The sequence below is a fragment of the Myotis myotis genome, unplaced genomic scaffold (genome assembly GCF_014108235.1).
Source record: "Myotis myotis isolate mMyoMyo1 unplaced genomic scaffold, mMyoMyo1.p scaffold_m19_p_14, whole genome shotgun sequence".
Lineage (NCBI taxonomy): Eukaryota > Metazoa > Chordata > Mammalia > Chiroptera > Vespertilionidae > Myotis > Myotis myotis.
In genome coordinates this window covers 45,252,761-45,268,393 of record NW_023416318.1, presented here as the reverse complement: position 1 = coordinate 45,268,393, position 15,633 = coordinate 45,252,761, and the positions used below count along the sequence as shown (strand labels likewise).

The 15,633-nt window shown below is 40.5% G+C and overlaps 1 protein-coding gene across 11 annotated transcripts in view; it reads left to right on the top strand.

Moving 5' to 3' along the window:
- The window catches only part of NCOA1 (nuclear receptor coactivator 1), a 172,236-nt gene extending 157,770 nt beyond the window's left edge, over positions 1–14,466 (top strand). For 4 of the 11 annotated variants that reach the window (XM_036335188.1, XM_036335189.1, XM_036335192.1 and 1 more), the window contains 3 exons: positions 3,436–3,619; positions 7,273–7,362; positions 11,200–11,370. In XM_036335188.1, the coding sequence (XP_036191081.1) occupies positions 3,436–3,619; positions 7,273–7,362; positions 11,200–11,370 (445 nt within the window). Of the gene's footprint in view, positions 1–3,435; positions 3,620–7,272; positions 7,363–11,057; positions 11,115–11,199; positions 13,553–13,574 lie in introns of those variants that run through there. The other 7 variants (XM_036335187.1, XM_036335196.1, XM_036335197.1 and 4 more) reach the window with 5 other exon arrangements.
- The last annotated feature ends 1,167 nt before the right edge of the window (positions 14,467–15,633 follow it).

The following is a 15,633-nucleotide window of genomic DNA, read 5'->3' as shown; positions in this document are numbered from 1 at the left end:
TTACTCTTTCTTGACATTCTTTCTTCATTTGGTTTCTGGAACAACTTTCCTCCTCACTTGAGAAATGTGACTCCCCTAGTCTCTCCGTTCCCTCCTCTCCCTGACCTCCATTTGAGGGCCTCAGAGCTCCCTCTAGGACAGTGGTTCTCAACCTTCCTAATGCCGCGACCCTTTAATACAGTTCCTCATGTTGTGGTGACCCCCAACCATAAAATTACTTGCATTGCTACTTCATAACTGTCATTTTGCTACTGTTATGAATCGTAATGTAAATATCTGATATGCAGGATGACTTTTCATTGTAACAAATTGAACATAATTAAAGCATAATGATGAATCACAAAAACAATATGTAATTATATATGTGTTTTCCGATGGTCTTAGGCGACCCCTGTTTCGACCCCCAAAGGGGTTGTGACCCACAGGTTGGTGACCCACAGGTTGAGAACCACTGCTCTAGGACCTCTTCCCCATATCTATTCCCTTGGTTATATCGTCCAATCTTATTGTCATACATGCCTATCACTATGCTATGACTCCCAAACACAAATCTCAGCCCAGACTTCTCCCCTGCGCACCATACTGTATATACAACTGCCTAATCGACATCTCCACATGGAAGTCTCTTATACAGCATGATGGAAACTAAGGGGAGATTCTCCCCAAAACATGCTCCTCTCCTACTTTCCCCGTCTCAGTAAGTAACTCAGTTTTCCAGTTATGCAGAGGAACACCTTTTCTTCTTGTTACCTGTCCCACTTGTACACTTTGGTACAAGTCACCATCATCTTTTTCCTGGACCGTTGCAGTAGCCTCCTGCCTCCATGGTCCACCCTTGCTCACTACAGCAACCTTCAGCCAGGGTGATGCTTTTCAAACAGGAGGCCGTGTGTCAGGCAGTCCTTTATTCAGAACTCTCCAACTTACTCAACATACAATATAGGGCTAGAAAGCACCACTTAAACTTGCTCCTGGATGCTTCTCTGACCTCATCTGCTAATCTCATCACTCACCCTGCCACCCTGGCTTCTGTTTATTCTTCTGTTCCTCAGATGTGCCAAGTACATTGCAAACTCAGGACCTTTGCATTTTTAAAATCCCTCTGCCGGGATAGTCTCTCAGTAGTCATGGTTTGCTGTCTCATACTTCATGTCTCTACTTAATGTCACCTTGTTAAACATAGATATTGAATGTCACCATAGTAAACTCCCCTGACCATGATTCCTAAAACAACACCATTTCCCACCCCTGCTCCTTCCTTTCCCTTCTTCAGTGCTTAACACCTGACAGAGTGTGTATTAGTCTGTTTATTTATGGTCTGTCTCTCCCACTAAAATGTAAGTTTCCTAAGAGCAAGGACTGTTTTTGTTTACTCGTGTATATCTATCCTTTAGAACAGGTAAGTACTTAATACATGTTTCTCCAACGAATGAGTGCAGATTTCCTATTCCCACTTAAGTCACTTCTTGAGTTCAGACACAATGTGGACTTGAGTTTTGTTGTACGTTAGCAGTTTTTGTGAACTTTGACTTTCCCATGTCATTTGAGAAAGAAAATAATTATCACCAACTCTTCAAACATTCACACTTGCTTATTTGGTTCGTGTGTAGAAGCTCGTTAGTCAACACAGGCAGCATATGTTTTGTGGCCACGCACTGTCCCTGTTGCACAGGGCAGGGATCACATGCAACGGGAGAATAGCTCCTGCTGTCAAGTCACCAAGAGTCCAGCTGGTGACAGGAGTAGGCAAAGAGAAGTAAAACACAAAACAAAGAATCGTTAAGTAGAATGTTGCATTCAGAGACAGTAAGATGTGATTCTTTTTCATTACCTCTCTGGTGGCAAGAGAAATAAAGAGTTAAAACAAATTTGTTTGTCCTGGAACTGGGCAGCTTTCCCTGTAACTCTAGTCACTGGGAGAGTCCTGGTGCTTATTAGCATTTTAAAGGCTAAGAAGGCCTGTTGTTTAACCCTTCGTTTCTCAGATTTATTTGACCAAGAACTCCTCCTTCCTGCTTGTTAGTACCTGTCCTCCCTGTGGAACCCACTTTAGGCCAAAGTCTTAATTTTTCCCTGTTCACCTCATGATTTAGGGGCTACCAGTACCTGGTACTAGCTTAGGGAAGCTATGATGGCTGCCATGAGGCCAACTAGAAAAGCAGAGGGAGGGGTCCTTCAGGCATAAGACCTAAGGTGCCAGTGAACCCCATAGTCCATTCCAGGACCTGGCACAGTGGCTGATGCCACAGAACAGTTGGGCTCCTTCCCAGGATGGGAGAAACTAAAATGGAACTATTGGCAGGAGCAGTTTGAAAGAACTTAATATATAGCCCCACATAGAAATCTGACAAGAAATTAAATCCGAAGCTTTCTCCACTAAGGATGACATCATTGCAGTCCTTGAAAATTCTGCATGCATTAACTTACATAAGCCCCGAGCCTCCACAGTGGTGATTGATCTATTGGTTGACAAATGAGCGTTGTCTAAGGCAGAAATGTTCTCGTTGGAAAGTGAGCAGCAGCCTCATGGGTTTTTTCTTCTCACTTAGTTGTGGGGACACTGCCTCACAAGCATACACATTACACATAATTGTGCAGACATTAGTGGTTTACAGGTGCATTATTGACCATTTCCTAGGCATATACTTTACTTTGAGCATTGGTGTTTTATGATTACTTGGGGAATATTTACTACTTTTCTTCAGACATGATGAACAGCCTGTTTCTCAGCCTGTTAATTTCAGTATTACCTTAATCTGCCAAAGCTATCCTGCTTCCCTCCCAAGAGCTGGCAAGGAATAGATAAGCCACTGATAGGGTAAATATTCTTTTAAATAAAATTTTCCATAATTAACATTAAACCAGGTAGCATTTTACAATAAGCTCTTTGCAGCTTATTGTTTAACAATTGACAGATAATCATAAAACATTTGGTGTTTTATAGAACTTATAAAAGACATACAATTCATATATTTTCCTTTAGATGTGTAGATCTGTATCACGTAGAATTTTGGGGGTTCACGTATAAAGTTTCAAGTTCTATTCTATCTACTAATAGAAACTGGCTTAACATTTATGATCTTAGAATGATTTTGATGGTTAAATGGGTAAACTTCAGTTATCTAGAAGATTTACTTATGTGAAAAACTTCCTCTCTTAATTATTCAGTTAATTGGAGCTTATCAACTCTGATACTAGGCCAGATGACTGTAACTTAAAATGAGCTCTTTTAGTTATTAAACCCCTTGGGCAGAATTGAGAATACATCTGAATTATACTCAACCCTTACATATTGTAATAAGATAAAGCCTATATATAACGTACGAATGTAAAGTATTTTCTTTAGAATTCTGTCTAGTAATTAAGAAACGAAGTCCAGTCACATTCCATGTTCATGATCAGTGGATGTAATTGGGATTGTTTTTGAGTTAACAGTGTATTCAGTCAAGCCGTCCAGAACCAGCCCGCGCCCGCACAGCCAGGAGTGTACAACAACATGAGCATCACTGTGTCCATGGCGGGTGGAAACACCAGTGTTCAGAACATGAACCCAATGATGGGCCAGATGCAGATGAGCTCTTTGCAGATGCCAGGAATGAACACTGTGTGCCCTGAGCAGGTAAGCGGCACAACTGGCACACTTGCTACACACACACCACACCATACCACACCACAAATTATTATTCTAAGGAAAGTCAGGTGAATTTATAGTTACTCATCAAAATAACCACGTTTCTTTATTCTTCCCCTCTATCTTTTGATAATTGCTATCCCTTAAGATATTCAATGGAAATTTTGACTGACCTTGTAAGATTTTAGTCTCAGGAGATTTTAGTGTTTTAGGTTTATTATAAAAAGTACATATAATACATTGGCGTGGAATTTACCCCTGTATGTTCTGAACATTTTAGTACTTGCTATGTGCAAAGATAGCTGTATAGGAGATAATATTAACAAGCTAGGGTTAAACAACATGAACAAAGGATCAGTTGAATAATAGGACAAAACAGCTGTGAAGGGATGGACCCCCCTAGAACCATACATATTATGTCAGATGAAGGGTATATACAATTGACTGCTGAGAGTGTAAAGGAACAACATCCCTGTTAGGAAAAACTACATGGAAAATTTGTCTAAGGAAAGAGAATAGAAAAGAGCATTTAAGTCTGGTTGTCACAGCATGATCTAGGCAGGAATAGAGGTTGAGAAGCTTAATGAATGTTAAAGGGATATTTTATGTTATCTTTAGAGCAGAATAAATGTGATAGGCATTTTAGAGGTATTGCAGGCCATCTAAATGTTTAGAGTTTATCCTGGAACCTCCTGAAGATTTTTAAAGAGAGAATTACTAAATTCAAAGTGATATTTAAGAAGATCATTGGTTACTATTCTCATTATCGGCAACTACAAAGTAGACTATGGTAAGTAGGCTTTGACCATGTAGCCATAATTTACAACAAATCTTAAAAAATGTGTAAACACTGATTACCTTTTCTATAGAATTCCTTTCTGATACTAATTTTTTTTAAATCCCTACTCCCCATGTATTATGTAGTAAGCCTAATGAAGTTAGCAAGGAGAAAAAACAACAACTTAGTGATCCATATTTTATAGCAAAATAAAAGAACTAAATAGGATTGTTTCTCGTCCTTGTTATCTTGTTTTTATTCAGTTATTGGAGTTATTCACTATTTACAGTAGATTAAAACAAAATAATAAAAAATATAATGAATTAGGTTAAAGAACATACATTTAAAGTGTATTTTTTATGTGGTGAGTTTTGCTTTTTTATTCAATTTTATATTCTCTGCCTTTTCATTGAAGTGGTTAGCCCATTTACAGTTAATGTGATTATTGATATGGTTGGATTTAAAAGTCTCACTTTTATTCTTTTTGTTCCATCTCTTGCCTTTTTAAACATTTAATTGAATATTTAAATTCATTTTATCTCCTTTGTTGGCTATATATATATATATTTATCTTTACCTTATCATCATCTGCCTTAACGTGATACTTCATGACCTCATGTATAATATAAGAACTTCACAAAAGTTTATTTCCTTTCTCCCCTCCTATGCTATTGTCACATATATTATGCCTACATACCCCACAAAATATTGTTAGTACTTTTACTTTAAACAGTCAAGTATATTTTCTAAAAATTTAAATAAGAATTCTTTTATATTTACCCATGTAGTTATTTCTAGTGTTCTTCATTCCTTTGTGTAGATCCAAATTTCCATCTGGTATCACATTCCTTCTGCCTGAAGGTCTTTACTTAACACTTTTTATAGTGTAGGTTTGCAGGTGATGAATTCTTTCAGCCTTTATATGTGTGAGAAGTTTTTGTTTCACCTTCATCTTTTAAAATTATTTTCCCTGAGTTCTGGGTTGGCAGTTTTAGCTTTCAGTGCTTTAAAGATGTTGCTCAGTTTTTCTGACAAGATAACCGCTGTCATTTAGTCTTCATTCTTCTGTACGTGTTGATTTTTCCCCTTAAGGCTGCTTTTAAGATTATTCATTCACTTTATTCCTGGTTTTAAGCAATTTGATCATGATATTCTTTAACGTGATTTTATTCATGGTTCTCGTGCCTGGTTGGGCTTCAGTGAGCTTCTTGATTTATGAATGTGTAGTTTTCATAAAATTTGGGAAAATGTTGGACATTATTTCTTCCAATATTTTGCCTGTCTACTAGGCCTCCACCCCGCATTCAGAGACTCCGGTTACACATGTAGTAGGCCACTGGGAGTTAGCCCACAGCTCACTGGTTCTCTGGGTCTGGGGGATTGGAGGTTTGGGGAGTGGTGTGAGGTCAGCCATTTTTTTCTCTATGTGTTTCACTTTGGATCGTTTGTGTTGTTATAGCCTCAGGTTCACTGAATATTTTCTTTTACAGTGTTTGACGTGTTCATTTTATCGAATATATTTTTCATCTCAGACATTGATCTTCATCTCTAGAAGTTCAGCGTGGACCTTTTTTGTATCTTGCATATCTCTAACATGTTCAGTCTTTTCTCTCTCTTCTTGAACATATGGAATCTGATTATTATAATAACTGTCTTAATATTCTCACCTATCAGTTCTATCATATGCATCATTTTGGGGTTGGTTTCAATTGGTTGACTTTATTTTTCATTATAGGTCATATTATTCTGCTACTTTGCATGCCTGGTCATTTTTTATTGGATGCTAGACATGAATTGTACCTTGTTAATATTCCTATAAATATTCTTGAGCTTTGTTTTTGGAAGTGGTTAAGTTACTTGAAAACAGTTTGATCATTTTCAGGTCCTGCTTTTTTCTTTGGTGACCACAGCTATGTGTATTATAGGGCTAGTTTTGCCCTAGTATTGAGGCAAATCCTACTTGATAATACATGAATTATAATGTTTTCCACTCTGGCTAGTGGGTTCAAGACATATTCCCATATCTTTGTGATCTTTGAGAATTATTCCATGAAAATCTTTTCAGATGAATCTTTTCTCTTCTTTGGGTAGTTCCCTGATACCTATTAGCTGATCAGTACTAAGCTATAGCCTCGAGGGGATCTGCAGATCTTCAGAACTTTCTCTCTGTGTAGCTCTCTCATCAGATATTCTACCCTGTGAATTCCAGCTGCCTTGGCCATCTCAGACTTCCAGCTGCATCTTCTCAACTCAGGAAGTCTGCCAGGCTCTGCCTAGGTTCCCTGTCCCCACGCTAAGCCTGGAACTTCAGTCTAGGGCCTAGTCTGCTGCCCAGACTCTAGGCAGTAGGCTGGGGTAATCACAGGACTCGCCTCAGTTGTTTCCCAACTCTTAGGAGTAACTCTCTTTCATTGCCTTTGTCCACTGTCTTGAATGTCTTCATTTTATATATGTTGTCCAATTTTTTAATTGATTTAGGCAGAAGATAAATCTGATCCCTGTTACTGAATCTTGACTGGAAGTAGAAGTCTTTTACAATTAACTTTTAATTGAAGTATCATATATAAGAATATAGAAAAAATATACAACTAGATAAATTGTCACAAACTGAGCACACGGTTATAACTGCCAGCCAGGTCAACATTGCCAGCACCCAGAGCTTCTCCTCCTCTCCCTTCCACATCACTCTCCACCCCTACAAAGGGGACCACTGTCCTCACTTCTAACAACATAGACGATTGCTAAGCTCTGTATGTCTGCTGTCCTGTTACTTTTCTGTCAGCGAGACTGTTTTTCATTGAAGAATTTGAGCTTCAACTTAAACAACTATCTTGTAATTTGGCCTTGTACTTGTCTCTAATAGATCAGTGATTCGGCACTGAGACACACAGGCCTCTACTGCAACCAGCTTTCATCGACTGACCTTCTCAAAACAGAAGCAGATGGAACCCAGGTCAGTAAGAAAATTCTGAGCCCTAAGCTGCCAGAGGCACTCTAGAGATGCACGAAACTTTGTGCAGCATTGTGGTTAAGAGGATGACCTTGGGAGTCAGACCTAGGTGTGAGTCCTGGCCCTACTCTTCTTAGCTGTGTCATCTTGGGCATGTTAGGGAACCTCCTGAGCTGCTGTGTAACCAATAGACTAACAAGATACCTGCTTATAGGATTGTTGAGAGGGTTAAATTATTGAGATAAACTTCCATAAGGTTTAATTTAATGTGGCTACTAATTACTATTTTGTAAATCAGCGGTTCTCAACCTGTGGGTCGTGACCCCTTTGGCGATCGAGTGACCCTTTCACAGGGGTCGCCTAAGACCATCCTGCATATCAGATATTTACATCATGATTCATAACAGTAGCAACACTACAGTTATGAATTAGCAACGAAAGTAATTTTATGGTTGGGTCACAACATGAGGAACTGTATTTAAAGGGCCAGAAGGTTGAGAACCACTGTTGTAAATAAACAGTGCTCAAATTCATATGTAGTCAAAATACCTCAAAAGATCTCAGTAAATTCAAGTAAAACAAAATGTTTGCTGCGTACTCTGCCTCCTTATTAGAAGTTTGTTTTAAAACAAACACATTTGTAATAGCTTAATCAATAAAGGAAAAAAATAAAAAATAAATTTTAAAAAAAGCATGGGTGGCCACTTTTTTATATTGACCTACATTTGGAAATGTTGGAGGTTTTATTTTTTTTTATTATTTTATTTTTTTTTAAAATATATTTTATTGATTTTTTACAGAGAGGAAGGGAGAGAGATAGAGAGTTAGAAACATCAATGAGAGAGAAACATCGATCAGCTGCCTCCTGCACATCCCCTACTGGGGATGTGCCCGCAACCCAGGTACATGCCCTTGACCGGAATCGAACCTGGGACCTTTCAGTCCGCAGGCCGACGCTCTATCCACTGAGCCAAACCGGTTTCGGCTGTTGGAGTTTTTAATTCGCTAGGTAACTTTGGTTTAGTATTTAGTCTCTTAATAAGTAGTTTAAAAAAAATGTAAGTACCAGCATTATGCTTAATGTGGCGATACAAAGAAACGTGAGACATCTTTGCCCTTTTGATGAATTATGTGAAGAAGAGAGGAAACAAAGTTACGAAATAAATGCTCGTGGTTTGCCAGGCACTGTGCTGGGCACTATGCATTACCTCATGTAAGCTTCACTTTACCCCCAGAAGGAGTAGTATTCCCTTTTTTCCCACAGATGAAGAAACAGCCTGAGGAGGTTTGATTATATGCACAATTCACAAAGCCAGAAAGTGGCAGAGCTGTGGTTCAAACCCAGGTCTTTCTAACACTAAAGTTGATGCTCTTTCTGCTACACCACTGAGGGCCTGCTGAAAGATAAAACACATAGACTGTACACATAAATTGTCACTCAAATTTTCGTTACAAGTAACAAGAGACGTGAGTGTTTTTTAAAAAATAGTAAAAATTGCTGAGATGGTTAGATGAGCATTTCCATAGGAGATGGGACTGAACTGGGCCTTGAGGGATAGTTTGCAAGACCAACTGAAGGAGAAAGGTCTTCGGGCTAGTTGTTGGAAGCTAGGGTGGGGTAAACTTGGAAGTCTAGGGGATTGGAAGTGGAGGGTCCGGAGACAGGGAGACAGTGGTATATCTTAGCATAGTGCTGGGAAACCAAATTCACTGAAGGAAGGCAGAGGGTTTGCAATAAGAATTCATAGGAATTAAAATTGGTAGAATGTATTGGGACAAACTTCCAGGGGCCATGAATGCTAAACTTAGGGATATGGACGCAGTGCTGCAGACGTGATCCTGAGAGGAAGCAGTGATCTGAGCGCCAGTCTAGGCTTCATGTGGAGGCGGGGAGGGGAAAGAAGGAGCCTGGGCAGCAGCTCTGGAGGAGCAAGATCAGTTAGGAGGCTCTGTCCATTAGGCAAAAGGATCTGAGTCCTGTGGGGCTGAAGAGGGGATTCTGTGATGGGGAAGATGAAGTCTTCATTCACTAGAAGTTTTTAAAGTCTCACACCTACGGAGACTTACACTGGGCAGCTCAACAAAATAGGTCAAACAAAACAATCAAGACTTGAAGTAAAAACGATTCTGGGAAAGCTTAAGAGGTTGGGACTCGGTTCCCACACCACCCCTTGACCTGGTAAACCTGAAGCTCTCTTTGCGCCTGGCCTCGCCTGTCTGTGAAGGTGTGGCAGCACTAGAAGTCCTTGGAGGGCTGGTCTAAGGGAGCTCTGTCCCAGCTTGTGGAGTGCTGGGATGAGGAGGAGGCAAGACAAGAGAGAACAGGAAAGGAACACAGAAAAGAGACGCAAGAAGAGGGCTGGTAGGGAGATTGTTTACATGGGAAGAGAGCAAGGCCAGGGGGAGCTCTAGAAGGAAAAGTAGGAGTGAGTAGTTAGGGAGAACGAAGGTGAGGGAGGACACAGAGGCAGCTAGAGAATAGATTCAGACAGTTGGTATATTTTAGATACACAAGGCAGAGCCCAAAAGAAAACAACAAATGGAAGCATGTGGAGGCAAGAGGCAAAATTTGGGAAAGTGGGGAAAGAGGAGGATGAGGAGAGAGAGGCCAAGGACAGAACTGAGGCTAACCTAAGCAGAGTTCATTCATCAGGCACTGGAAAGCTCAGGGCGCCGACGTTAGCTGAAGGAGAGTAGACTGGAGTGTCGCTGAACCGAGAGGACCAGGGGCTAGACTGATACGGCAACTGGATCACTGAGACATTTGACATTTGGCCAGTGAAGGTTGATGGAAAACAACTTTTATTCAATTAGGATTAAAATTTTTTTCAAAAAGCTGAATGTAATTGGCATGAATTAGTGACAAATGGCCAAGAAATGCACCATTAATCTAAAAAACTTCAGGAACCTATTAAACACGAGGCTCAAGTTGGCCAAAAGCTGAGACACTTAGTTAGATGTACTTAGATGACTGAGAAGGCCTTTCCATTCTTGGTCTGGAACATTTACAGTGTGATATTGGCCTTTATCAGTCCTACAAATGACTTTTTAATAAGACTGATTGGTAAAGACTAACTTCTGGTTTTGTTTTCCCAATAGAAAATGCTGTAACTATGCAACTGTAGACATTTTAAAGGAATAGTTCTATTATTACTGAAAGTAGTTAAAGGGAAAATTCACACTGTTCTCATCTCGTAATTTACTGTTATTTTTACTTCATGTGTTTAAATGGATTATCAGGAAAAAAAGTTAAACATAAAATTGTTCTGTTAATATTTTGCTGTAATTCTAAAGGCAATAAATAAATATGTAATAGTACATTTAGGTACTTCGGGACATTAACTTTAGTAATTCTGATGTCCTGATACTGAGTTGTGGTGGTTGTATTTTGCTAATACTGGGTTAAAGTCCTTAATTTTCTAACATCATAAAGATTTTTTTATCCTACTAAAGTTATCTGTAGAATGCTTTTGAACCAGTTTTCCAAATAACGTGTTGTTGTTTTTTTAACCCACCACTGGATACCCAGTCTCTGAAACTGGGCTTTTCCCAATCTTGGCAATATTCGCAATAATGCTCACTTTCAGTATTGATGGCAACCCTGTAGGAGGCTTGACCATTCCGATTTTAATTTATTTTTAAAGTGTGAACTTTCCAGAACCCTGAGCAAAATGAGTGCAGCGATTTTCTTTTTGTAGGACAAGAAGACAGAAGAGTTCTTCTCTGTGGTGACTACAGACTAGAGGAATGCTCTAGTGAGTTTCCACTTCAAGTAGTACCCACTCATAAGCCGGGGGGGCAGACCTTTCTGTCTAAACACATCTTTTATTTGTGTTCCAGCAGGTGCAACAGGTTCAGGTGTTTGCTGACGTCCAGTGTACAGTGAATCTGGTAGGCGGGGACCCTTACCTGAACCAGCCTGGTCCACTGGGAACTCAAAAACCCACGGCAGGACCACAGACCCCCCAGGCCCAGCAGAAGAGCCTCCTTCAGCAGCTACTGACTGAATAACCACTTTTAAAGGAATGTGAAATTTAAATAATAGACATACAGAGATATACAAATATATTATATATTTTTCTGAGATTTTTGATATCTCAATCTGCAGCCATTCTTCAGGTCGTAGCATTTGGAGCAAAAAAAAAAAAAAGGAGTTCACTTTTGTTGGGAGATTGAGAGATGTTTTTGTTTCTTTGTAAAGGCCTTGGATATTGAAAAATAACAAGGCAGAACAGTTGGACAATCTATTTCTTGAGCCAAATTTAATTATTCTTATTTTTGTAATCAGTCATTGGCTTCTTATCTGGATGAAGGCCTTTGGAGGAGAACCAAAAGGACAAGTTCCGCAGGGAAGACAGAGCCCCGCCTCCGCAGGCTCAGCTCCGACTCTGCCCAGGAAGAAGGGCCTGTGCCCTCACCAAAGGCTGTCATGTGTCTCTAACCAACAGCCCTTCCCGACCCCAGGCAGCTTGTGTGTACAATCAGCTTCTTCTAGCAACTCTGTATCTGTTGGCTTCAAGAGAATATTTTGCCTCCACATGTGTACCCCTTTTTTAAAGATGGATTTAAACCAAGATGCCTCCAGGAACGAGGACGAAATGAGTGTATTCAGAGGAATCCAAAAAATACAGTTTGGGGAAAATGCAATAATTTTTGATGAGATGGGTGAAGGACAAGAAGCGAGTTCTGTCAATTATTGTAGATACAATTTTCTGATTAAATCTGGGAAAAGGCAGCCTGTTCTTTCTGCTTTTATTGTATTAACAGCTGACGTAGCTAAAGTTATTTAAAATAAAATTAAGTTTATGATCTAAGTAGCTTATTTTTCCCTTTAAATCTCACTGTAAATATCTTTGATTTCTTGTAGAAATTTATTTCCTTCTGTTTAATTTTATGGCTTTATTATCATACTCTTGATTTTTCTATATTTGTGTGAAATATAACATTGATTGAATTGCAGTTACATCTGGCTAGTAATATTTCATTATTTTAATAACTGTGATACCATGTATGGATTTACTTCGGGGTTCAAATCAAAATGCCAACTGCCGGAAAGAGCCGTTCCAGATGAGCTAGAGCTCGCACTGCCCTAGTGTCTCACTGGGATCATCTGCCTTGAGAGCAGTGTCAGGAATTGTCACCAGAAGTGCACAGGCTACTTGTACAGAGAAATTAGTACTCAAAGGAAATCTTACTTTTTTTAGATTGACTTTGGGAATTTTAATTTTCATCAGTGCAAATATGAATTTATTCTGCTCTGAGGCTAACTGGTACCATGTTTTCCCTTTGTGTCTTGTCACTCTGCCACATCTTGTCTCATCCTGGCCTCTGAGTCAAGGACCCAGTGAACTGACTTTCTAGTTCTAGAAGTTGTGCTGCAAGGCCAGGAAAGCTTGAGAAAGGTATTGTGGAAGAAGCAAAGGTAGACCCCCATCACTCACCTTTACCTGCACTCCTGGGCCTGTGAATGATGACAGCACCTGACATTGCGCACCAGCTACCTCTGCTTCCATGGCAGAGAAAAGGCCATAAGAACTCACAGTGGAAGAGGAGCTTGGACTCAGACATCAAGGAAGAAGCCATTTTCCCAGGTCCTTCTCTCTGCGTCTCACCAACCCTAGTTACAAATAACTCCATTGGACAGCATCTATTCAAAAAGTATAATACCGAATCAAAAGATTGGCGGAAGGGCTCACATGGGTAGCAACTATGAAAGAGAAATAGGACACTCAGTTACAAACATTATCTCTTTTCCTTTTTCAGAAAAATGCATCCCCGATGTCATTCATTCCCAGCTTAAAAGCCCAGCCATAGTACTCTAGTCCCTACCAAACTGCTCTAGGATATCATCTCTGTTCTGTTTGTGATACTTAGACTTGCAGACTTCAGGAAGTTCACCTTTAACTTGAGCATTCCAGATGAAGTTTCCTGACTCAGTACTTTCGCATAAGGACTAGAAAAAAAGTGGTAAGGAAAATTGGAGATGCTAACATCCTCCTCCATCCCAACTGCACCTTAATGTATGCATGTCACCTTCAAGGTTTTATAATTGCACTGTTTGTTTTATGTATGTACAGATTGAAATTATTGCTACATTTGAGGAAAATAAAATTGCTTGCTTCTATGTAATTCCTGTCATTCCACAGGAAATGCACTTTTCCAGCTGCTGAATAGAATTTGTTTAACAACCTCATGGGCTGCCTCTTCATTTACAGGGAAGAAGTGAAACCTACATCCTGCAGGAATTGCCAAAGCCCAAAATGACTAATGGGTAATTGAAGGATAATAAGAGAAAGAATCCCTGAAGCCAGAGATCCTGGAAGTCACCCTAATGCGAACCAGCTCAGTGAAATTTGAGAAGGTCAAAGTGAAGTCCTGACAGTGGGCCTAGAGGAAATTCTGACTTTGACCATTTGTCTGATGATTAAACACGCTGGTCCGGCTGTTTGTTACCCAGGCGATCTGGTCCCCCCAGCACTTCAGAGTCACACGATACCGTATCTCTCGCTGCTATTGGCTTTTATATACTAACATTTATTATGCAGATGTTGAATCTTACTTGAGGAGACTTTCAATCTGACAGGCCCTGTTTCTTATTTGTGTGTGTTTAAGGCAGCTTAAATCCACTAATACTTGGTTCGGTGTGTGTGGGTAAGGAGGGTAAGCAAGTGTGATACCAACCAGAGGGCAGGGGTGGATGTATATCCTATACATGTTCCTACACACAGATACACACGGATTTGGTAGCTGTTGTCTGAAATAATATTTATGGGGAACAGACCCTTTGTTTCCCAAAGTTGGGATAAGGTAAAAATACTTCTCTGCAATGAGGCTAAACATTGATTTAAATTTATCCTAAAGTAGTTGTGGGAAGGCCATTTAAAACAAATAGAAACAATTGAGGGAACAGTGAGGTTGACACTGAGAAATTTCATCTTTATGGTTTTGCCTAAGATAGGTTCCATACCTAGAAACTGTCTTCTGGATCATGACAATCAAAGAAAAAGAAAGGACACCTGTCTGCTCACACAGATGTTGGACTGATTTCCTGGCTGACTAACTGGTCTTCCCAGAAGGCAGCTCCACTTGAATAAAGTGATGGATTCAGAGCAGGCTTGATCCTGGACCATTGCGGTGTCTCTGAAAAAGATCTGGATGACTGAGATCCATACATTCTTTTGATTGGTGAAAACTGCCAAAGGAAGCATTCCTCCACCCAGAACCTTTTCTGCCACTGCTAAATTAGGTGTTTTTTTTTAAATCCTCACCCGAGGATATTTCTCCGTTGATTTTTAGAGAGAGGGAAAGACAGAGAGAAATATCGATCTGAGAGAAACACATCGATTAGTTGCCTCCTGCACGTACCCCAACCAGCACCCAGGCCGGGGAGCAGCCTGCAGCTGAGGTACGTGCCCTGGACAGGAATCAAGCCTGGGATCTTTTAGTTCGCAAGTTGACGCTCTGTCTACTGAGCCAAACCAGCTAGGGCTAAATTAGTTTTCTTTATATTTTTTATTTTTATTGCTATAAGAGCTCTTAACATGATTAAAGAAACACAAAGCTCTGGCCTCTTCCACTCATTTAATACATTGTATTGTCTTTATCCAAGGTAGTAAGGACAGGGAAGGATCCAGACAGACATGGACCCTTCTTCCCAGAGCTTATATTCACCAGGGGGGACTTTGTGCTTATAATCAGAATTGGATTACATTAGTGAGACCTTGTCTGTAGAGTCCAGGAAGGGTTCCTCGAGGAAGAAATGGCATTTGAAGTGAGGTTTGCCAGATGGTGAGGAAGTAGCTAGTGAAGAACAGTCTGAGGAACAGCACATGCAGAGGCCTGGACAGAGGAAGGGACCCTGGAGAGCTGGGTTTTTAAATTGTTAAATGGTGTTTCTGAGTTTTCATAACCATTTTATTAGAATTACTAGGGGCTCAGTGCACAATTTCATGCACCTTGAAAGGAACCGTGGGCCGAGAGGCTGCAGTGGGCACAGGGGTGGATCTCAGCCCATCCTCAGCAACCCCTCCCGCTTTGGCTCCCTGTCCCCTGTCTGCTGGCAGCCCCGCTCCTGCTGCTGCTGCTCCCACGTGCTGACGGCACCCGGCCCCACTTGCACCTGCTGACGGTGTGGAGCGATTGGGGTCAGTGCCATCAGCAGGTGCAAGCAGTGGCTGCTCCCCCAATCGCCCCTTAGGAGCAGGGGGAGGTGGAGAAGTCGCCAGCAGCCACCACTCACACCTGCTGGTGGCGCTGAGTGATCGGGACCGGCGT